Raw genomic sequence first — 24415 nt, 5'->3', positions numbered from 1 at the left:
AGGCTCAGGTGGGAGGATCACCTAAGGCCAGGAGTTCAAGACTAGCCTGGACAACATAGTGAGACTCTTCTCTACAAAAGATAAACAAACAAGCAAAGGAATTACCTTGAGCATGTGCCTGTAGTCCTAGGTATGAGGGAGGATCCCTTGAGTGTAGGAGTTCGTATTTGTAGTGAGCTATAATTGTGCCACTGCACTCCAGCCTGCGTGACAGAGTAAGACCCTGTCTCTAAAATAAAAGTGGAGTCAAGTTTTCGGGTTACAAAATTTGTGATGTGTTTTTTTGATAAAATACAATTTTTCATATCTATGGTGATGTTTTGATGTATGTATACACTGTGGAATGACTAAATCAAGCGAATTAACATATCCATTACCTCACATACTTTATTGAGGTGTGTGGTGAGAGCATTTAAGATCTACTCTTAGCAATTTTCAAATGCATTATACATCGTTATTAACTACAGTCACTGTGTTGTACAATAGATCTAAATTTTCCTCTAACTGAAATTTTATATCTCTTGACCAACATCTCCCTAATCTCCCTCCTCCAAATCTGTGATCTTTCTTTCTTTTCTTTTTTTTTTTTTAATTAAGGACCAATGTGACAGTAAGTGATCTTTCCTTTAAACCACAGTGCTTCTTGTATGCTCCAGCCAGTATTTTTCCAAATTGCGGGTAGCCATGTGTTGTTGAGTAGTGAGTTCTGGGTACTTTGCATGTAGTAAGGATGAGCAGAGTTTTCATTACCCGGTTGTAATGTAAAATTTATTTCTCACTGTGGGTCCAGAGTTTTTAAAAAGCGTGAAAGCTCCTGTGCTAGCACAATGCCAAGTTCTAAATAACGTTTATTAAATGGAATTATAGTATTTTATTTTCATTTTGTATTTATTTTTGTTTCCTAGAGCTATCGCCTCCATTCGTAGCTACTGGACAGTAGAGACCATACCATCTTTATTTTTCCGATTCCCAGTGGAGTGCTTGTGATGATGTGGGCTCACTTAATGTGTGTCAAATAAGTCTGAATGGATACATCAATGGAAGGGATAATATAGCTCAGTGAATGTATTTGAAAGTAACTGCTGTTCTAACTCCTGGTATTCTTCTGATTCTACTGAGACCTGACATTGTTCAGTTAATCGTTTCCAAGGGCCCTAGTCCCGCAGACAGTGAGACCAAGAATAATTTGCACTCAAGAAGTACCACTTGCCCTTAGTCAATATGGCATCCCGAATGACTTCCGGAAAGGGCATCGCAAAAAAAAAAAAAAAAAAAAAAAAAAAAAAAAAAAAAAAAAAAAAAGTTGACATTAGTCAAAATGGCCACCTTTGGCTTCGCTTTGTCAGAATGCGCATGCCCATTCCCGTTCCCGTCACCTCCGCGTGGCCCTGACGCGTACGTCACACCGTAGAGGGACGGCGCGGGAGGAATAAATTTCTCTGTGATTGGTTGGTGAAGGTTTTCAAACCGGAGCTGGCGGCGCGGCGCTGCTCTGCCGTTGGGTGAGGCGCGGAGCGAAGTGAAGGGCGGCCCAGGTGGGGCCAGGCTGACTGAAGTGAGTAGTGGGGGTGCCAGACCAGGTGCGTCTAGTGCTGAATTGTGATAGGAAGCAGAGTGTTCGTGTGGTGAGCTGTGGCCGCCGCGGGGGTCCGGGGCAGCGGGACAGGCCGGCAGCCACAGCCTCTCCACTCGGGCTTTTCTGGGGCGGGGGTCGGGGCAGGTCGAATGGACGCGGCCTGCGAGGGTTGGGGGCTTCTGTCTTGGCGCCGGGTTTTGTGGAAAGCCGAGGGCTTCTTTTTGAGGTGATGGCTGAACCAGGGCAGGAGTCATCCTAAAGAAGAGTCTCTCAGTGAGATACGAGTTTAAGAGTGGTTGGAGTGACACCCCATCGTTTTCGAAGGGAAGCGCCCTGGTGTTTGAGAGGCCCGGGCGGCCTGCAGTGGAGCCCCTCTGCTTCGTGGGTCGCGTGTGTCTAGGGAGGCAAGCCAAGGCAATGACATCTTGTCCTTCTCATCCTAATTCTTAGCCTCAGTAACAAGGAGGCCTTACTTGTACACTTTCACGTACATTTCTCTTCACAGTATTTCATTCGTAGGCCGAGAGGTGTGTGTAGGAAAGTGGGAGTAGGTGGGTAGATAAGCCTTTTTTTTTTTTTTTTTTAAGAAAGCATTATCTTTCTAATGTGTCTGGTAAATAAGCTTTCCGAGTTATTGTAGGTGTTTAGGGAAGGCGCCTTTCCTGTAGCTTAATCATTCAATAGGTATTTATTTTTTGGAGGGGATTTTTAAAAAAAAATTTGTATATTTAGGGGGTACAAGTGCAGATTTCTTACATGCATATATCGCGTCGTGGTGAGGTCTGGGCTGTTAGTGTCCCCATCACTCAAATAGTGAACATTGTACCCAATACATAGTTTTTCAAGCCTCAGCCCCTTCCATCTTCCCATCTTTTGTATTCTCCAGTGTGTATTATTCCACTCTGTATGTCTGTGTACCCATTGATTAGCTTTCACTTATAAGTGAGAACATGCGGTATTTGACATTCTGAGTTATTTCACTGAGGATAATGGCCTCCAGTTCTATCCATGTTGCTGCAAAAGACGTTATTTCATTCTTTTTTATGGCTGAGTATTCTGTGGTGTATGTCTGTCTATCTATATATTACATTTTCTTCATCCAATCCTCCGTTGATGAACACTTAGGTTGGTACCGTATCTTTGCTATTGTAAATTCTGCTGCGATAAACGTATCAATGCAGGGGTCTTTTTGATATACTGATTTTTTTTTTTTTTTTTTTTTTTTTTGAGACGGAGTCTGGAGTGCAGTGGCGCGATCTCGGCTCACTGCAAGCTCCGCCTCCCGGGTTCACGCCATTCTCCTGCTTCAGCCTCCCGAGTAGCTGGGACTATAGGCGCCTGCCACCACGCCCGGCTAATTTTTTGTATTTTTAGTAGAGACGAGGTTTCACCGTGTTAGCCAGGATGGTCTTGATCTCCTGATCTGCCCACCTCGGCCTCCCAAAGTGCTGGGATTACAGGCGTGAGCCACCACACCCGGCCGATATACTGATTTCTTACCCTTACACCCATTAGTGGGATTGCTGGATCGAATGGTAGTTCCATTTTTAGTTCTTTGAGAAGTCTCCATACTGTTTTCCATAAAGGTTGTACTAGTTTACTTTTTTCTTTTTCTTTTTCTTTTTTTTTTTTTTTTTTTTTGAGAAGGAGTCTTGCTCTGTGGTCCAGGCTGAAGTGCAGTGGTGCGATCTCGGCTCACTGCAAACTCTGCCTCCCGGGTTCAAGTGATTCTTCTGCCTCAGCCTCCGGAGTAGCTGGAATTATAGGTGTGCACCACCATGCCTGGCTAATTTTTTATGTTTAATAGAGATACGATTTCACCATGTTGGCCAGGCTGGTCTTGAACTCCTGGCCTCATGTGATCAGCCTTGGGAGCCTTGGTCTCCCAAATGATGGGATTAGAGGCGTCAGCCACCATGCCCGTCCTGTTTACTTTCATTCAATAGGTATTTCTTAAGTGCAAAGTGTAAGCAGAAGACAATCTTATTTGGTCTTAAAGAATGTGCAGTTAATTTGGGGTAACAGAACTTAAAAAGATAACTGGTGAGTCTGTTGAGCCTATACACTGTTGAGAGTACTGTACATTAGTACATCCCTTTTAGAAAACATTTTGGCACTATTAAGAGCCATAAAAGGTTTTTACACCCTAATATAGCACTCCTAGCCTTGGAAATCTATTCTAAGGAACACAGTCACCTGAAGAAAAATATTGTCCATAGGAATGTTCAATTCATTTGTTCACCAAATATTTATTAGTCATTTACCAAATGTCACGTACTGTTCTAGGCATCAGGGAAGAAAACACAAAAATCTCTGCTTTCTCGGAACTTAAGCTAGAGGAGAAACAGGCAATAAACTGAATAAATATGTAAGTATGTTAGATGGAGAGAAGTGCTTTGGAACAAAGTAAAGCAGGGTAATGTTAGAGAGAGGCTGCAATTTACAATAGGATGGTTGGAAAGACCTCACTGAGAAAGCAGCATTTGAGTAAAGATATTTGAGGTGAGAGAGTGACCATGCAAGAGATTCCAGGCAGAGGTAAGTGAAAAACTGGAAATGACCTAAACGTCCAAAGGAGAGAATAGTTAAACAGTTGTTCATCAACTCTTTAGAACTTAATGGAAACATGATAGAAGCAAAACACAAAATTATATGTAATGTATGATTGTAACACCATGAAATAAGAGTGTAAAATGGGCAAAGATTAGATCAGGTGGTACATATAGTTGTTTAGGATAGTGAGATTTTTGTTTTGCTATTAATTTTTTTTTTTTTTTTTTGAGACAGAATTTCACTCTTGTTGCCCAGGCTGGAGTGCAATGGTGCCATCTTGGGTCACTGCATCCTCCGCCTCCCGGGTTCAAGCGATTCTCCTGCCTCAGCCTCCCAAGGAGCTGGGATTACAGGCATGTGCCACCACGCCTGGCTAATTTTGTATTTTTAGTAGAGACAGAGTTTCTCCATGTTGATCAGGCTGGTCTCAAACTGCCGACCTCAGGTGATCCTGCTTCGGCCTCCCAAAGTGCTGGGATTACAGGCGTGAGCCACCGCACCTAGCCTGTTTTACTGTTAAGTTTTTGAACATAGAAAATTAATAATAAACAGTATTTTTGTATCTGCTAAATGAATGTTATAGATAACAAAATTTTGGACTGAAATGGTTGGGGAAGGCTTCCATTCCCCAATTTCCACTGAAGGCTTCAGTGAATTGGTGAGACTTATTCTAGACGTTGAAGGATGGAAGACCAGAATAGGAAGAATTCACAGGGAAAAAAAGAGGTATTTAGTATGCTGAACTTCTAGTAACTTTCTGAGAAATCACAATTCAAATCTTCCCTTCCTTATTTTAGTCTTCATGTTGGATTGAGAACATTTTGTTTACTCTCTGCTAGTGATTTGCTTATAAAGAACATTTGGTTTCAAGATAATCCTTCTGTCCGCCAGTTGTATTAGAGACTTTCGATACAGTGAAGCAGAAGCTGGACATTTCAGGTAAAGAATTGTCCTCACATTGTCCTCAATTGTGTTCCTATGAAAGGATCTTAAAGTACTGATTATCTTTGAGAATTGTTTTCCTTGACAGCAGGGAATCTATATTGTTGATTTCTTGGAAATCTCCAGATTTAGCAATGTTTGTGGGAAAGTTTTTCATTAAAACACTTTCCTGAAAAACTCCAGCAACCTTTCATTGCTTTGTCTTAAAGTATTTAACACCCTTGATGCATCTAAAAAACCTGATATATAGGTCTCTTAATAATGTTGTTTGAAGGAGGAGGAAGAGGATAGAGACTTTTCCCAGGATACCCTGCAGTAAGATCTGTGATAGTCTGTTATTCTGAAGGATGATATCTATCTCTTGGCTGGGTGATTGAAATTAAATTGGGGGCTCAAAGCAATCACATCCAGCTGAGACTCTTTCATGGTGTTTCCAGATTGCTCCCTTAGGGATACTCACAGATTGGGAATCTGTAACATAGTGACTTCTCCACCTCTGGGGCTCCCCATCAATAACAGCTGAGATTCTCTAGCACCTTTTGGTTTAAAGTGCTCCACAAACTGATTTTCTTGCTGCACACAGGGATCGTTTCAGCTTTCCCGAAAGGCAGCAGTCTCTGTTGTGGAAAGTGACAGCTGTTTTACGGCTGCAAAAGCAATGTACTACAATATGACTTTGTTTTTGTTTCCTTTCACATTAGTGTATCTCCTAGCTATGGACTAAATAATACATGGGGGGAAATAAACAAGTATTCATGAGGGTGAAAATGTGACCTAGCAGGAAAATTACAACTATTTTCAATTGACGTTGAATAGGGTGAGTAAATTTTAGCTTTTGGAGTTACAATTTGGCTGAGATATCAGAGTTAGTACTGATATAGAAAGATATTTTTGTCATCTATAAATAATTCCTGAGAGTCACTTCTGTAGAATGTTAATAAAAATATATGGTGCCCTAGCATATAAAGAGAAGAGGATTATATTCTGCTAGTGCCATTTTTGGATTACCCTAAGTAAATCTATGTTAGAGGAAAAAATAACTCTTCAGAAGCAGCAAACCTCATCTAGAACAGCTTGTTTAAAAGCCTAGACCTGGTCAAATTTTGCTGTTTCCTTGATTCTTCTTGGTCTGGGTTCCAGCTATAATTTGTGTTTTATATGTGTTGCTGTTTGTATGACATATTATGGTTTGGGGGAGGTCTCTGAGTAGGTCTGCAACATATATGGTCTAATTGATATTTTTGTAACATATCCTCTCTTCAATGTGTTGAGTTGGAGAGAATATAGATTTTGGACTCAGACCTGGGTTTCAATGAGAGCTCGACATTTATTAGTTAATTTAAGGTCTCTGGCCTTAGTTGCCCATTGTCTGTAAAATGGAGATAATTAAGTTAGTGAGGCCAGGCATGGGGGCTCACACCTGTAATCCCAGCACTTTGGGAGGCCGAGGCAAGCAGATTGCTAGAGGTCAGGAGTTCGAGACCAGCCTGGCCAACATGGTGAAACTCCATCTCTACTAAAAATACAAAAAAAAATTAGCCAGGCCTGGTGGTGGGCACCTGTAATCCCAGCTACTCAGGAGGCTGAGGCAGGAGAATCACTCGAACCCTGAAAATGGAAGTTGCGGTGAACCGAGATGGTGCTACTGCACTCCAGCCTGGGTGACAGCGAGACACCGTCTCAAAAAAAAGTCAAATTCACTTAAAGAAAAAGTATACGTGAAGTGTCTAGTTTAGTGCCCGAGTCATTTCAAAGCACCTAGTAAATACTGGATTCTTTTCTTTCTAATTGTATAGTATTATTTTTAAAAATGGTCTAAAATTCTGAATTTAGTGATATCCTTATTTGGAGACAGCCTAGAGGGGAAAACACCTAGATTTGAGAATCACTATTTTAGGATGGAAGTAACAACTATCAGACCAAAACCAAACCTAAACAAACTCACTTCATACCAACTAAAAGATACCTTATATTTTGGTAGTGAGATTGTAAACTTATACATTTTAAAATTTTTGTAATATTCTATGAGGTAAATAGAGCAAGTGTTATTGTTTTCACTTTATAGATGAGTCTTGGAATTCAAGTGATTTACTGAAGATTATACTACTGGTAGATAGAAGAGCTAAAGGTTTGTCCCAGGACCTTTTTATTTATTTATTTATTTTAAGAGAAGGGGATCTTGTGATGATCAGGGTGGCCTCAAACTCCTAGACTCAAGTGATCCTCCCACCTCAGCCTCCTGAGTAGCTGAGACTACAGGCACGCACCACCACACCCATCTTGTCCCAGGACTTCTGCTCCTTCTCCCGCTTTTGACTGTTCTTTTTGCTTTAAACTATATTACACGTTGATGTTGAGGTAGAATGGAAATTCTTTTGACCATAGTGTCACAGATATGTGTGTGTTTGTTCTCTGAATTAACATTTATCAATTTTTTTTTGTGAGCATCATATTAAATGCTACATGCTTGTGTGTGTAATATAGTAGTGCCACATGTAAGGTTTCTCCCCTCAAATTTACATTCTAGCTGGGACACAGGGCAGAATCATATGGTAAAGTTTAATTCAAGTGCAAAGAGTTTATATCTGAGTGGCAACTGCCTGAAGCAGTAGGGGAAAGACTGGAGGCAGGGGGCACAATTGAAGCGAGTGATGACAACCTGCAAGTGATAAGGGGGTGGGTATGGTAGATACATGAGAGAAGAGTACACAAGGTTTAGTGATCATGCTGTGGGAAAGGGAGGAACCAGAGGTGATTCTGAAGTTTGGAACTGAGCAACTGAGAGAATAATAAAAATAGGGAAATCAAAATTGGAAGTCAGTAGGGTATGGGATAGGGTAGGTCAGTGAGTAGGGTAGTTGATGGACATGAACAGGAAGAGTAGAACAGTGTCAGGAGGCTGAGGCTGGAGAATCACTTGAACCTGGGAAGCAGAGGTTGCAGTCAGCTGAGGTGATGCCAGTGCACTCTGGCCTGGGGGACAGAGCAAGACTCTCTCTCAAAAAATTAAAAAAAAAAAAAAATGGACAAGAGAACAGGTTATATTGTAATTTAAGACTTAACCCCCCCCAAAAAAGCTTTTTTTTAAACAACCAGTTTTCAACATCCTAGCACCATGAAATTTTCCTTTTTGAATTCTTGGACAGATAGAAGTTTTGCTGTGGTATTGAGCTGTCTTATAGTCTCACGATATATAAGTGAATGCCGAGATGATAGAAAGCAATACCTTATATTAAAACTACTGATTAGAGTCTTGCAATACCTTATATTAAAACTACTGATTAGAGTCTTCCATTTTTTCCTCAGGAGAGCCAAAGGAAATCAACATTTGAATTGACTACCCAATGTCCTGCCCCTGTTTCTGTCCTGTAGCACTTAGGGTATGTTGCCTATTTCATTATATTGTTAAATCCATGGCATCTCCATGAATTCCACAGCTCTTCCTGCCGGTTTTAATGCTGTCCTTTTAGTTTTGTTCTTAGTTTAGAGAAAGATCTTTGTAATAAATTTGTTGGTCTGGTTGCTTAGCAGCTTGCTGTGATTATGTAGCTTGGAACAGATACTTGCCGTTTGAAAATCTTGGTTTCCGGCCCTGATTCAGGTATGTGTTGCATCCAGGCTTGGAACTGAGAACTTTTTTTCTATTATAGCAATTATCATATGGTATAAATGTGTAATTGTGCAGCATTTAATATAAAATATCTTTATATATATATTTTTTTGAGACAGAGTCTTACTCTGGCACCCAGACTGGAGTGCAGTGGCACATCTTAGCTCACTACGACCTCTGCCTCCCAGGTTCAAGCAATCCTCCTGCCTCAGCCTCCCAAGTAGCTGGAATTATAGGCGCACATCACTGTGCACAGCTAATTTTTGTGTTTTTAGTAGAGACAGGGTTTTGCCATGTTGGCCCAGGCTGGTCTTGAACTGACCTCAAGTGATCCGCCCACCTTGGCCTCCCAAAGTGCTGGGATTATAGGCGTGAGCTGCTGTGCCCAGCCTATGTTCATATATTCTTTGTCCTTTGTGCTTTTTTATATATTTTTTCTTGCTCTCATAGCTTGTGGTGCAATCTTATAAACATTGCAAAATCACTAACCCTTCATAAGAGTTCTTAAAATTTTATTTAGGAAATAAGGACCTGGACTAGAATGTTGAAGCATTGGTTAAGAGAAACATAAGAATCCTTTAATGGTATTTCTGAGGACATTAAATTTCTAATGAAATTTGACTTTTTATTTCATTTCCTTGATAGTTTTCATAACATCCAGTTAATGTCTTTCTTTCTCGACTGTTAAGTGAAGATCTTATTTCCTCAAAGTGTTCCCAGTTAAAGTCTATTTGGAATAGAACCGCCTGTAACGACACTGTTTTTTCTATAGTATCAGTAGGCCTTTGCGGGGAAGTACAAAGTCTGAAATTCACTATACAGGACACAGTAGTAAATGATTTTTGCTTTGCCCTTCGGACTGTGAAGGTGGTGTATTGTCTCTCTGATGCCAGAATGTGGTACAACATAATCCTTTGCCTCTACTTAGTATAAATTTATTAGACGTAGTTCCTGCACGCGGCCCAGCAGAGAGCCCTGCATTACAGAAATAATTCTGGTGCTGCTGAGCTGGCGATTTTCCCACTTAATCACTTGTGTGACGTCATCTGTGCTTTTGGTAGGAAATGTGCTGACCATGTCCTGCATTTTAAAAGGCAGTTGCAGCAGGGGCATTAGCTAAAGATGAAATTAAAAATAGATATTTTAAGTTACATTGTAGGTCTTCAAAGCCCACAAGGAATAAACTGGCAAAAGTATTATATTAATCAATAGGCTTGACTTGAAGAACCACATTTTGTTGTTGGTCAGTCACTTGGTAATGAACTGACATGCTCTTTACTATTTGTTTTCTGCTCCAAAGTGATTGGAGGGGCTGTTATATTCAAAGGTCTGAAATGGTTTTCTAATTTTCAGATGAGTCTTAAACATTCCAAGTTTGTTTTTATAATAAGAATCACACAAAACATCTGTTGTTACTTGAGATTCTTATAATGGTAGTTATAAATGGAAGAGTCCAGATGTTGGTCACTGATGGCTGGATTGCTATAGAATCTTTTGTTGTGGGCGAGAAGGCAGGACCCCTAATGTATATTTGATTTCTTGGCAGAAAGATGGATACTATGATGCTGAATATGCGGAATCTGTTTGAGCAGCTTGTGCGCCGGGCGGAGATTCTCAGTGAAGGAAATGAACTCCGTAAGTCATTCTGAGCTGGCCTGTCCAAAAGGAAAAACAGATTTCAAATTTGGGATTTTTACAAAGCTGAAGTATTTTCCAATCTTAAAGTTGTTTTTCATTTGGGTTACCTAAAAAGAAAGCAGTGGTCACTTACGTGGTCAAAGCCTAATGGGCACTCATTCTAAATGGTCACTAAAATTCTTTTCTATAGCTGCTCTTAGTAGGTTTTAGCCAGGCTTTTTTATTATCTTTATTTATTTATTTTTTTGAGATGGAGTCTTTCTCTGTCACCCAGGCTGGAGTGCAGTGGCGACATCTCGGCTCACTGCAACCTCTGCTGCCCGGGTTCAAGCGATTCCCTGTCTTAGCCTCTCGAGCAGCAGGGATTACAGATGCACGCCGCCACGCCTGGCTAATTTTTTTGTATTTTCAGTAGAGACAGGGTTTCGCTGTGTTAGCCAGGACGGTCTCGATCTCCTGACCTTGTGATCCGCCCGCCTCGGCCTCCCAAAGTGCTGGGATTACAGGCGTGAGCCACTGCGCCCGGCCTTAAAAATTTTTTGTAGAGATAAGATCTCCCTGTTTTACCCAGGCCGGTGTCCAACTCCTGGCCTCAAGCAGTCCTCTTACTTCTGCCTCCCAAAGTGCTGAGATTATAGGCATGAGCCACCAGGCCCAGTCCATAATTTCTTTTTGAAGGAGATACTAGGCATCTGCTTTCACCTACTTCATATATTTGATGCTAAATAATTAAGGATTGAGAGCCAGGTTTGGTGGCTTGCACCTGTAATCCCAGCTACTCAGGAGGCTGAGGCAGAAGAATCACTTGAGGCCAGGAGTTTGAGACCAGCTTGGGCAACATAGCAAGACTGTCTCTGAAAATATTAGCGGTCGGGCATAGTGGCTCGTGCCTGTAATCTTAGCACTTTGCGGGGCTGAGATGGGTGGATCAATTGAGTCCAGGAATTTGAGACCAGCCTGGGCAACATGGCAAAACCCCATCTATCTTTTTTTTTTTTTTGAGACAGAATCTCACTCTGTCACCCAGGCTGGAGTGCAGTGGCGTGATCTTGGCTCACTGCAACCTCCACCTCCCTGGCTCAAGCAATTGCCCTGCCTCAGCCTCCCGAGTAGCTGGGATTATAAGTGTCCGCCACCACCCTCGGCTAATTTTTGTATTTTTAGTAGAGATGGGGTTTTGTCATGTTGGCCAAGCTGGTCTTGAACTCCTGACCTCAAGTGATCCACCCACCACAGCCTCCCAAAGTGCTGGGATTACAGGTGTGAGCACCCCGCCACAAAAACCCCATCTCTACAGAAAAAAAAACAACAAAAAAACAGCCAGTGTGGTGGCATGCTCCTGTGATCCCAGCTACCTGGGAGGCTGAGGTAGGAGGATCACTGGGGAGGCAGAGGTTGCAGTAAGCTGAGATCACACTCCTGTACTCCAGCCTGGGACAGAGCGAGATCCTGTTTCAAAAACAAAAAAATTAGCTGGGTGTGGTGACACATGCCTGTGGTCCCAGATACTCAGGAGGCTGAAGGATCACTTGAGCCCAGGAGTTTGAGGCTGCAGTGAACTATGATTGTGCCACTGCACTCCAGCCTGGGTGACAGTGAGACTTCATTTCCCAGGGAGAAATAATAAAGAGAATTGAGATGGGGTGGTGAGCTGGGGAGAAAAAGGAGGTGCTAAGAGAGGAACAGTCTGGGAAATAAATTAGCAAGAAAGAATAATGGGGATGATGGTACTGACATGTGATCCAAGGGAATTATTCTATACCAGCTTCTCTTTGTATTACCATCCTCTCCTATTTCAGATTTTCATTAATACCTAATTTAGTAAATGTTGCTCTCAAGTCAGCCTAACTGGTGTTAAAGTAATGTAAGAACTGTGTCTTCAACTTTTTTTATTTCTATAGTACTTACTGTGGTATCTTGCTTATGCCATTCAGTATTTTCTTTGAATTGATTGATGTTTTTAATAGCTCTTATCCACTTACAGGCCTTTCAAAACAATATTCTATTTTCTCTCTCTAATAGCTGCTGCATGACCCTGTCATCTGGTACCAGCTCAGTAACCACAATGGCATACTAATTAGGTTTCTCTTTGAGGTCACATCATCTCAGAAGATGGATCAGAGTGTGGTGCGGACTAGAGTATGGAATAAGAGATCTTAAAACTCAGATTCATTCAGCAAATACTTTGTGAGAACCTATCAGGGCTTCTAGCATTTTTGAACTGAGGGAAAGGGATGACTAAATGGTGTCATGGAGGAAAGGGTTTGAGCTGAGCTTTAGCTGTAGGGTAGAATCCCAAGAGGCAGAGATGAAAGGGGGTATTTCAGATCAGGCGACAGCCTGAGCAGAGGCAAGAGGGTGTGGGACTTGAGAGAAATAGGAGTAAGAGGGAATGACATAATCAGAACCGTGCTTTGGGAAGATTACCCTGGCAGAGGTGTAGTCTGCATTAGAGGTGGATGCTGGGACACTGACTAGGAATGACATGGTTGTCATAGCTCAGGAAAGAGGCAATAACAGCCCTAACTGGAATGGTGGTTGTGAAGATGGAAGTAGGGAGAAATGGGTAGAAGAGATTGTGATAATAAGACCTGTAGAAAGAGGCAGCTGATAGAATATGGGGGCAGAGGGAAGAAGAATCTGTGGTTTAAGAGTGTTGATAACTAGTGCTGGCTTTTACCTGTTATTTCTGTGTCTGTTTTTCCACCTATAAAATACGAATTTAAACATCTTTATTTTCTTTGTGGGAGTGCTATGAGGATTTGGGCATAAATTGAGATATTAGTTGTGAAAATACTTTGGGAAATGATTATGCCAAAAATCTCCCCTCAAGATATTTATTTTTACAGAAATCCTGATTTTATTTTATAAGCAAATTTTTACCTTCCCATTTATTTCTATTACAAAATAGAGGTACATTTTACCTCCTTCTCCAGATCTCTAATTTGGAATGTTGGCTTTTTTTATTTTTTATTTTTATTTTTTGAAACAAGAGTTTCACTCTTGTTGCTTAGGCTGGAGTGCGATGGCGCAATCTCAGCTCACTGCAACCTCCGCCTCCCAGGTTCAAGTGATTCTCCTGCCTCAGCCTCCCGAGTAGCTGGGATTACAGGCATGCGCCACCACGCCTGGCTAATTTTGTATTTTTAGTAGAGTCAGGGTTTCTTCATGTTGGTCAGGCTGGTCTTGAACTCCCGACCTCAAGTGATCCTCCCACCTTGGCCTCCCAAAGTGCTGGGATTACAGGCGTGAGCCACAGCGCCCAGCCCTCATTTATTTTTTATTTTTTTGAAACAGAGTCTCACTCTGTTGCCCAGGCTGGAGTGCAGTGGTACGATCTCGGCTCACTACAACTTCTGCCTCCCAGGTTCAAGCAATTTTCCTGCCTCAGCCTCCTGAGTAGCTGGGATTTCAGGTGTCTGCCACCATTCCTGGCTAATTTTTGTATTTGTATTTGTATTTTTTTATTTTTATTTATTTATTTTTTTGAGATGGAGTTTCACTCTTCTTGCCCAGGCTGGAGTGCAGTGGCACGATAGTGGCTCACCGCAACCTCCGCCTTCCGGGTTCAAGTGATTCTCCTGCCTCAGCCTCCCGAGTAGCTGGGATTACAGGCATGTGCCACCACGCCTGGCTAATTTTTTTATATTTTTAGTAGAGACAGGATCTCACCATGTTAGCCAGGATGGTCTCCATCTCCTGACCTCGTGATCTGCCCGCCTTGGCCTCCCAGAGTGCTGGGATTACAGGCGTGAGCCACCGTGCCCGGCAATTTTTTAATTTATAGTAGAGACAGGGTTTCACCACATTGGCCAGGCTGATACTGAACTCCCGACCTCAGGTGATCCACCCGCCTTGGCCTCCCAAAGTGCTGGGATTACAGGTGTGAACAACCATGCTCGGCCTAGTTTTTATTTTTTTGGAGACAAGGTCTCGCTCTCTTGCCCAGGCTGGAGTACAGTGGTGAAATCATAGCTTACTGCAGCGTTGAACTCCTAGGCTCAAGCAATCCTCCTACCGCAGCCTCCAGAGTAGCTGGGACTATAGGCTCATGCCACCACACCAGCTAATTTTTTTTTTTTTTTTTTTTTGAGACAGAGTCTTGCTCTGTCACCCAGATTGGAGTGCAGTGGCACGATCTTGGCTCACTGCCAGCTCCGCCTCCCAGATTCACACCATTCTCTTGCCTCAGCCTCCCAAGTAGCTGGGACTATAGGCGCTGGCCACCACGCTCAGCTAATTTTTGTATTTTTAGTAGAGACGGGGTTTTACCATGTTAGTCAGGATGGTCTTGATCTCCTGACCTCATGATCCGCCTGCCTCGTCCTCCCAAAGTGCTGGGTTTACAGGCGTGAGCCACCATGCCCGGCCCACACCGGCTAATTTTTATATTTATTTTGATTATTTTATTTTGAATTTTTATTATTTATTTTGTCTCCCAAACTACTATAAGCACTACTTTTGTTTTAATTCTATTTTTTGTAGAGACAAGGTCTCGCCATGTTTCCCAGGCTGGTCTTGAACTCCTGGGCTCAGGTGGTCCTCCCACCTCAGCCTCCCAAAGTGCTGGAATTACAGGTGTGAGCCACCGCGCCTGGCCAAATGTTAGCTTTTGAGGAACTAAAGTGGCCCTGTGTTTTTTAGACACTAGAATCAGCTTTGTGCATCCACCCCAGTGTCTGTCCTCTTTTTTCTTTTTTTTTTTTTTTTTTGAGACAGTCTCACTCTGTCGCCCAGGCTGGAGTGCAGTTATGTGATCTCTGCTCACTGCAACCTCTGTCTCCTGGGTTCAAGTGATCCTCCTGCGTCAGCCTCCCAAGTAACTGGGATTACAGGCGCATGCTTCCAAGCCTGTCTAGTTTTTGTATTTTTAGTAGCGATGTTTAACCATGTTGGCCAGGCTGGTCTTGAACTCCTGACCTCAAGTGATCCACCTGCCTTGGCCCCCCCAGAGTGCTGGGATTACAGGTGTGAGCCACTGTGCCCAGCCTGTACTCTTCTTAGATCCTTAGGAATTCCCCGCATGCCCAATTATCCCTTGACTCCTTACTCTTGCCTTTCACCATTAACTTCATTCCTCTTTCTCTTTTTTGTATTCATTTTTTTTTTTTTTTTTTTTTTTTTGAGACAGAATTTTTCGCTCTTTGTTGCCCAGGCTGGAGTGCAATGACGAGATCTCGTCTCACCGCAACCTCCACCTCCCGGGTTCAAGTGATTCTCCTGTCTCAGCCTCCCGAGTAGCTGGAATTACAGGCATGTGCCAACATGCCTGGCTAATTTTGTATTTTTAGTAAAGCTGGGGTTTCTCCATGTTGGTCAGGCTGGTCTTGAACTCCCGACCTCAGGTGACCCACTTGCCCTGGCCTCCCAAAGTGCTGGGATTACAAGCATGAGCCACTGTACCTGGCCTGTATTGTTTTTTAAAAAGCTAAGTCTGGGCCGGGCAAAGTGGCTCACACCTGTAATCCCGGCATTTTGGGAGGCCAAGGCGGGCAGATCACTTGGTCGGGAGTTCAAGACCAGTCTGACCAACATGGTGAAACCCTGTCTCTACTAGAAATACAAAAAGTTAGCCGGGCATGGTAGCATTCACCTGTAATCCCAGTTACTTGGGAGGCTGAGGAATGAGAATCACTTGAACTCAGGAGGTGGAGGTTGCAGTCAGCCAAGATCATGTCATTGCACTACAGCCTGGGCAACAGAGTGAGACTCCATCTCTTTAAAAAAAAGTTAAAAAAAAGAGAGCTAAGTCCAAGTTACGGGAAGATCAGAATGGAGGTTAATATTTTTAAAAAGATGACTTTAGTAGTGTATTTTATTGTCTTGTTTTCTCCAGTCCACACAGTTTTTATGTTCTATTTTTAGTTTGTCATAAGCTGCCTGAGCTTTTTTAAAAAAAATCATTGGTGTATAAATTAGGAATAAGTATAATTTAACATTTATCAGGTGCCTATTGTGTGCCAGTGACATACTAGGTTTGTGCTACACTATGCATAGTAGGAAATACTGAAGTATATGTGACATATTGCCTGTCTTCAAGAAGATTATGGTATTTTAGTTTCAGAGACAGGATTTTTTTCTCATGAAACAGAAGATAGTACAAGTATCAAAATATATGCTTTTGGGTAATCTAGAAAAATTTAATGTGTAGCAAACTGATTAGGAGAAGATTCACAGACCAGATGGGACTTGGTAAATGGGTATGTAAAGAAGAGTAGGTAGGGCATTCCATTTGGAGTGCATAGCTTGGTCACAAGTGAGAAGGCAGGAATGCCTCTGTTCTGGGGGCAGGGACAGACGGGTTTAGCTAGAGGGGTATTTATTGCATAGTGGTGGGAGGTAAGTTTGATTAAACTGGTAAGGTGGTCTTGGATGCTGGTAAATTTAATTTGAACAGCGGCTTTTCATTCATTCATTTGTTCAACAGATTATTTCAAGTGTCTACTGTGTGCTAGGCAGGTTACAACACTGGAGATAAAAGAGCAAAGGAGACATAGGGTCTTTGTCTTTAAGAAGCTTAGAGAGGGTAGTAGGGAAGGCAAATGGAAGAGCCTGTTCAAAGGCCTCGGGGAGTAAACGGGAAAAAAAAATCAGGATTTCTGGACCCACTTAAATCTGCTTGCTGAGCTATGAACCAAATCCTGATTTTTAAATTTTAAATAAATCAAAGATCACCCTCAATTTGTTTTGAGGAAATTTCCCTTCTCTTTCCTCCTTTTTGATAGGTGCACTTCATAGTTTAGGGTGTATGTAACTTTTTAAAAGAGGTACTGTAATTTGAATTTTATAAATTTTTTTTTTTTTTTTTTTTTGAGACAGCATCTCACTCTGTTGCCCAGGCTGGAGTGCAGTGGCACGATCTCAGCTCACTGCAACCTCTGCCTCCTCGAGTAGCTGGGATTACAGGCGCACACCACCACACCCAGCTAATTTTTGTGTTAGTAGAGACAGGGTTTCGCCATGTTGGCCAGGCTGGTCTTGTACTACTGACCTCAAGTGATCCACCCACCACAGCCTCCCAAAGTGCTGGGATTACAGGCGTGAGCCGCCGTGCCCGGCCTGAATTTTATAAAGCTTTTAATGTGCACTTCATGACAGGCTAGTACCAAGCTGAATTGTGATTCACCAACTGACCAAAACAGTGCCATGATTATTGGTCTTCAACATCAAAATTGTTTCTGATCTATGGCCCAAAATGCCTTCTGACCCAATCCTAGTAAACTTTGCTCATAGCAGAATTGTACATAAAAATAGTATCTTTTGGCCAGGCGTGGTTGCTTACGCCTATAATCCTAGCACTTCTGGAGGCCAAGGCTGGTGGATCACCTGAGGTTAGGAGTTTGAGACCAGCCTGGCCAATGTGGTGAAACCCCATCTCTACTACAAATACAAAAATTAACTGGGCATGGTGACGCACACCTGTAATCCCAGCTACTCAGGAGGCTGAGGCAGGAGAATTGCTTGAACCTGGGAGGCGGAGATTGCAGTGAGCCAAGATTGTGCCATTGCACTTGTGCCTGGGCAACAAGAGTGAAACTCTGTCTCAAAAAAAAAAGTAATACCTTTTTTTTTTCCCCCACATTTCTCACCTGCACACACAAAAAGTAATATATTAATCAGGTATGTAAATGTTTTGCTTTGGGTCTGACTTAAACTAAGCTGAAGCAGTAATTTAATAAAAGGAGTATCCTAAAGAACAAACACACCAGCAAAATCAGGTCAGATGAAAATCTTTTTATTCTCAAAATTGTTTTTCAGTTTGGTAAATTTTTGAGTATGTATGCGTACGGTATTTAGTTTGCAAACATATATTTTTTTTCTTTAAGCTAAAAAAAAACCCACAAAAAAGTAGTATGTTCCAGACTAACTAACCCAGCATATTATTTCTTAAAACTATTTGAATTGTAATTTTTTTAATTGTTGATATTTGCATTGTTTAAGATAACTAGGTCATAATAACCTATTTTGCTGAAATTTGTGGTTTGCTAAAAACTAAAGTTTCCTTATGATTTGGTTTCTCTGGAACAAATTGGTATCCTAATTTGTAAGTTTGATATTTGGTCAAATGATTAAAATTGTTTGAAAAGGACTATGTATTGTTTCTATGCTTTTAGGTTAAATTCATAGGGGAAAAGTGCCCTTACTACCTAAGAATCTGCTAGCTGTGTGTGAATTTGGCCTACTTTCAGTTGTAAACTGGGTTAGTTTGACCAGCAGCAGATGTACACCTTGAGACCTTCTTCCTTGATGTTGGTGGAGAGTGATCCTTAGAGATAGATGGAGGTTAACTAGAAAATTGTAAGGCACTTTTGCAAATACATTGCAGAAGAACAGCTTTGCCAATAGCAGGAGATAAGAATGAATGCCAACAGGGTTATCTTCTTCCTTTGAGATGCTGCCTTGGAAGTGATGCTCTCTTTGCAGACATTTGAAGAGACTTCACATTCTGCTATCAGGGATGTTCCAAAAGCTAGTTTGATCTTCTCTTCCTGTTGTTTTTTTTTTTCAACTGGAATGTTTACATACCCTTCAGGGCAGTGTTAAACAGCAAAAGCAAATTGGCTTTTTACTTTCAAATCAATATTTGTATAATTATATAGCTAAATGGAATTGTAGGTCTAGACATCTGTAATATTAATCTACATCTACTGGAGCATATTACAGCAGTTACATTTGAATTTGCTGTTTAACATCTCTCTGGTGCAGCAATGCGTGACTGTAAAGGAAGCTGTTTTTGTTTTATAGCTGTAACTGTCCTGGTGCGTGACAGCTGCCCCAAAGGTATCCCCCTTTGATTGCCTTCTGTTCAGGAGCTTTCAGTGTTAGTGTTACATCTGGAGCCAGGTGACTAATGAGTTACATATTCCATAGCAGATGCCACTGGCTAAGCCAAAAGTAAGTGGCCTATTGAAATAGGAATTGCTACCCACAAAGTTCTCATCGGAGTGACAAACATATCCAGGATCTGCTCCTAGTTATTTTCAGCTGGATTTGCCCATAGTTCAGCTGGTTCCTTAATTATGAATTTCAAATAAAGCTAACTGTAGGACTCATTTATTAGATCAGTTATACTCTGTTTGGTGCTTGAATTATTAAAGATTCCCCCTTTCCTCAGAATTTATCCAGTTGGCGAAGGACTTTGAGGATTTCCGTAAAAAGTGGCAGAGGACTGACCATGAGCTGGGGAAATACAAGGATCTTTTGATGAAAGCAGAGACTGAGCGAAGTGCTCTGGATGTTAAGCTGAAGCATGCACGTAATCAGGTGGATGTAGAGATCAAAAGGAGACAGAGAGCTGAGGCTGACTGCGAAAAGCTGGTGTGTATTGTTTTCCATGCTAGAACAGTGATGATGCGGGAGGAGGAAAGCATTGTCTGACAGTTTCCACTTGCCAAATATACCTAGTTTCTTCTTCCACATTAAAGAACTGAAAGTGACCTGTTCTTTAACAACTAACTTGCCCATGATTAGAGCTGAAATTGCAGACTAGGAATCTTGTTCTTCGTAATTTGAAATTTAAATGTTTTTGTCATTTAGACTTGAAACTATTACTTAACAGACAGATTTCAAATGAGAACTTAAAGAATTAGAGGAAAAGGGAGGGAGGGAGATCCTAACGTATTTGATCTGTTACAAGATATTGGCCATCCTTCATTGTTTAAGTGCTACCCGGAATATCCATCCTTACATGAGTAGCTGGTACTTTGTCATACATACAGGCAAGACAACTGTGACTCTTCTTTTCATCACCGCTCTCTAATTCAGGGTAAAAGGCTAGATGTATTCAACCAGTTGAGCAATGTGACTGACACAGAACACTATCATTTTGATGTGCCAGGATGGGTCATAGTGCAAAGGAAAGCCTTTACTGGGAGGGACTAATCCATCTTGGTATATACAGTGTTAGATGCCTCAGTAAACTCAAATTGTCTGGTTCTAGTGCATTATAGCTTTGTATCCATTTTAATGCATTTTGCTCCACTACTTAGAGATGTGGGTGGCTGCTTTGATCCGTAGTAGCCAATATTTGTCCTGATAAAATGACACTAAAGTGTTTTTGCTATGTGAAATCTATTTTGGGACTCTCATTTTGCATTATTCTCCTCTTGGATTAGCAGGTTAATCCAAAAGTCTTGTAGCAGAAACTTTGCTGTTCTAGATGTAGTTCATTTTACCAGTCAGAAATCAGAGACATAATCTGGGTTTGATGTGAATTAATATGCTATTGGTGTAGCAGCCTTCCTGAAGGCCCATTTGCATAATGCTGTATTTTAATGTCTTCTGGTCTGCCTGTCCCATAAATTTGAGGTGAAGTTTTCTCCCCTGGCTAGTTATGATGTTTTACTCTGCTTTGGTCTGTAGGAACGACAGATTCAGCTGATTCGAGAGATGCTCATGTGTGACACATCTGGCAGCATTCAACTAAGCGAGGAGCAAAAATCAGCTCTGGCTTTTCTCAACAGAGGCCAACCATCCAGCAGCAATGCTGGGAACAAAAGGTGGAGGAACTGCATCTGTTGTTATCCGATCACAAGCAACACAGCTGTCAGATATTCTTGTTATCTGAATTCTTAAATATACTTCTTCTAGAATGTGTGCTGAAAAAAGCAGAAAAAGATTTTGCGGGGAAGAGTAGGTGGGGAATAAAGGCACAGGGATGCCCCTGTTTATTTTATTTTATTTTTAAATCTTTCCTAAGGATGTTGTTTCACCATGGATAAAATTTTGATGTTGGTGCTAAATTGCACATTAATAACTGATCCTGTGCATTGCTAAGAAACCCAAAGGTGAAAGTGGCATTTCAGCAATACTTTCAGTGTTTACTCTCCAGAGAGCTCTTACAGCTCTTCTGGTTTAGAAAGGCCTCTGTGAGCCAAGACCAGACAATAATTTTGGTTCCACTGCACCACTGTTTAAAATAGTCTCAACCAGGCTTTGAATTTAACATCCCCAGTACAATATGTAGGGAAAGGTCAGCTATTTGTTTTGTTGCCTGGTTGTTTTATGGGGAATCTTTATAACTAAGAAGATGTACAGGCTTAATTTCTTAAAAAGTCAGTGTTGGGTAATACTCTTGTTTGTAGAAACCAGCACAGTTGGGATCAAATTAAACTTAATTCCCTTGATTTTGTGAATTTTGAGTAGCCTGTAATACAAACTCGGTAGAGAATAGTACCCACAACCCTGACTAACTTTCAACTGCCGTTATAAGGTCTTTGCTGAAAAAGCAACTGTGTGCACCTGTACTCACGCACACACACTCCTCCATGGAAACCATACAAAGTAGCCTACCACAGGGTTTGAGATTGTAGTTGTCTCTATAGTGAAGATTTTGCTATGAAATTAACTGATGTTACCTGACCAGTAGGACTTGTTCTGAATGTTGGTGAATTTTACATTCCACAGTCTACTATGTCTAACATTGTATTGTTTCACTGATCTAGACTATCAACCATTGATGAATCTGGTTCCATTTTATCAGATATCAGCTTTGACAAGACTGATGAATCACTGGTAATAAACATTTGATCTCTGAGAATTACTACTTTTCTTACCTCTGCTTCCTCAGGAATATCTCTCCTGTCTTCTCTTCTGAACATGCTATATTACTATTTTATTAGTTGATGTGTTATAGATTCTGAGCTAGCAATTTAAAATATAAATCCACATGAGCTATAAGAGACTGGCTTATGTATTAGTTTCTGAAGTGAGAATATAGAATTCAGAATTTGGCATAAGTTGAGTTCATTTAATAGATCTCTGTGTGTCACATGTACTAATTGATTATATTTTGACTTATTAAAGCCCCAGCTAATAATAAAAATATTAGCAAGACTGTATGTCGTCAGGGTTTATTTGCTGCTCTTAAATAGACTTGTGCCTTATTTCTGAATTAGTTTGGTTCTTGGGGAAAGCATAGTCATACTTCACAATTAGAACGAAACCAAGGTCCTGGGATTTCAGCCAGAAAAGTGTGATTAGAGTTTCTAGGCACCATATAATGCTTTCATCAACAATGGTTAATATGTTAAACTATTTGTTGCCCTGCTTTTATGGGGCGGTACACTTCTTTTAACTTACAGTGATGCTTCTGCATAAAAGGTCATCTCCTGATACAGTCTTTGATATAGTTCATTGATTTGTGCATCTTTGCTGTTGCTAGCTGAAAACTAGCAAACAAAACAAATCAGGAAGTTTTTGGTGACTGGTTTTCTGGTATAGCAAAACAAGTGACAACTACTTGTTACATGGCTAGGAGTTCTCTGTTCAGATTCAGTGTTTGACCGGGGAAAATATGACCATTTTGTAGATAAAAATATTAGGCATCACCTTTTTCAAATAGGGAATGATATAGTGGAGGTCTGGAATATATAATAAAACTAAATCATATTATCAGTTGATTTTTGAGCTAGACCTATGATACAATATTTGTTGTAACTGAAGCTGAATCAGACAACCAGTAACTAAATTACTGGACCATGACTTGGGGAAGTTAAATTTATTTAGCTAAGCTATTATTTGCTGTATACCACTGTTTCTAGATACTGTTTTCAGGGATGATCAGGAGTGAGGAAATCACAGGTAACTACTAAAATGAATGCAAATAGTTAGGTGAATTGAAATGAGACCACAATAAAAGACAAATAGTTCTACAGTGGTGAACACGTTTTAGGGCCTAAGTTCCTAAACTGTAGAACTTTTTTTTTTTTTTTTTGAAACAGAGTCTCACTGTCACCCAGGCTGGAGTGCAGTGGCGTAATCTCAGCTCACTGCAAGCCCCGCCTCCCGGGTTTATGCCATTCTCCTGCCTCAGCCTCCTGAGTAGCTGGGACTGCAGGCGCCCGCCACCACGCCTGGCTAATTTTTTTGTATTTTTTTAGTAGAGACGGGGTTTCACCCTGTTAGTCAGGATGGTCTCGATCTCCTGCCTCGTGATCCGCCCACCTTGGCCTCTCAAAGTGCTGGGATTAGAGGCGTGAGCCACCGCGCCCGGCAACTGTAGAACTTGTGAAGTGGCAGTATTATGCAGAGCATCTGATTAGACAGTGGCAATCCCTTGGGGGCAAGAATCACATATAATACGATCAGTATAGTGCCTAACATTCTGTGAGTTCTAAAACTAATTACAAAAATAATGAGAAATAAAGGATCAGCCACTGGAAATACTCACGGCAGAATTTGATTCTTTAACCTTTTGTTGCCTCTTTAACCTTTTGTTGATTCCTGATTTTATTATAATAGCTTCAATTTTTGAAAGAAAGCACACATTAACTTACTATAGCTCTATAGCTACAACACTTGAGACCTTCCCTTCTCTAACCCTCCCTGAATTGTACATTAGGTAGCCTGACTGAAGAAGCCTTTAAAGTTCTCTGTAAATTTATTTGCACAGGGTTTAGGGATGGCCTAACCAAAAAAAGAAATTAATACAGTGTAATTGTCAATAGGATTGGGACTCTTCTTTGGTGAAGACTTTCAAACTGAAGAAGAGGGAAAAGAGGGTATGTATGGTTTGTTTAGTCTTTTTTTAAAATAAAGTAATAATATTTTTGGAAATTTTGCCGTGATATTGCATTCCTGACATGTTGCTCTAGCCATTGTTAAGCACATACTACAAATGAATTCATGCTGTGGGAACAGTATTGATATTCCTTTTTTTTTTTTTTTTTCTTGAGACAGAGTTTTGCTCGTTTCCCAGGCTGGAGGGCAATGGCGCGATCTCGGCTGACTGCAACCTCCGCCTCCTGGGTTCAAGCAATTCTCCTGCATCGGCCTCCCAAGCAGCTGCGATACAGGTGCCTGCCACCACGCCTGGCTAATTCTTGTATTTTTAGTAGAAATGGGGTTTCACCATGTTGGCCAGGCTGGTCTGGAACTCCTGACCTCAGGTGATCCACCTGCCTCGGCCTCCCAAAGTGCTGGGATTACAGGCGTGAGCCACTGCTCCCAACCAGTACTGGTACTCTTTGAAGTAGTAACTTAGGACAGGATCCTGTCCATTTCACTGTTTAGGCTGCATTTCAATTCATTCATACAGTGGAAAAGGATAAACTTAAGTTTGTTTTGAATTGTCATATGAATTTTTACACGGAACT

General features: G+C 41.3%; 1 protein-coding gene across 15 annotated transcripts in view; it reads left to right on the top strand.

Annotated features, from left to right (window-relative positions):
- Window positions 1–1397: 1397 nt before the first annotated feature.
- RACGAP1 (Rac GTPase activating protein 1) overlaps window positions 1398–24415 on the top strand; it is a 35461-nt gene continuing 12443 nt past the window's right edge. For 2 of the 15 annotated variants that reach the window (XM_024257050.3, XM_009247694.4), the window contains exons 1-7: window positions 1449–1555; window positions 8378–8451; window positions 10232–10316; window positions 19435–19637; window positions 20682–20818; window positions 21764–21833; window positions 23768–23821. In XM_024257050.3, the coding sequence (XP_024112818.2) occupies window positions 8416–8451; window positions 10232–10316; window positions 19435–19637; window positions 20682–20818; window positions 21764–21833; window positions 23768–23821 (585 nt within the window). In that variant the 5' untranslated portion in view covers window positions 1449–1555; window positions 8378–8415. Of the gene's footprint in view, window positions 1581–4968; window positions 5069–8377; window positions 8452–8598; window positions 8673–10227; window positions 10317–19434; window positions 19638–20681; window positions 20819–21763; window positions 21834–23767; window positions 23822–24415 lie in introns of those variants that run through there. The other 13 variants (XM_063712145.1, XM_009247696.4, XM_063712143.1 and 10 more) reach the window with 12 other exon arrangements.

The sequence above is a fragment of the Pongo abelii genome, chromosome 10 (genome assembly GCF_028885655.2).
Source record: "Pongo abelii isolate AG06213 chromosome 10, NHGRI_mPonAbe1-v2.0_pri, whole genome shotgun sequence".
In the NCBI taxonomy this organism is placed as follows: Eukaryota; Metazoa; Chordata; class Mammalia; order Primates; family Hominidae; genus Pongo; species Pongo abelii.
This window is presented reverse-complemented; position numbering and strand designations above follow the sequence as displayed.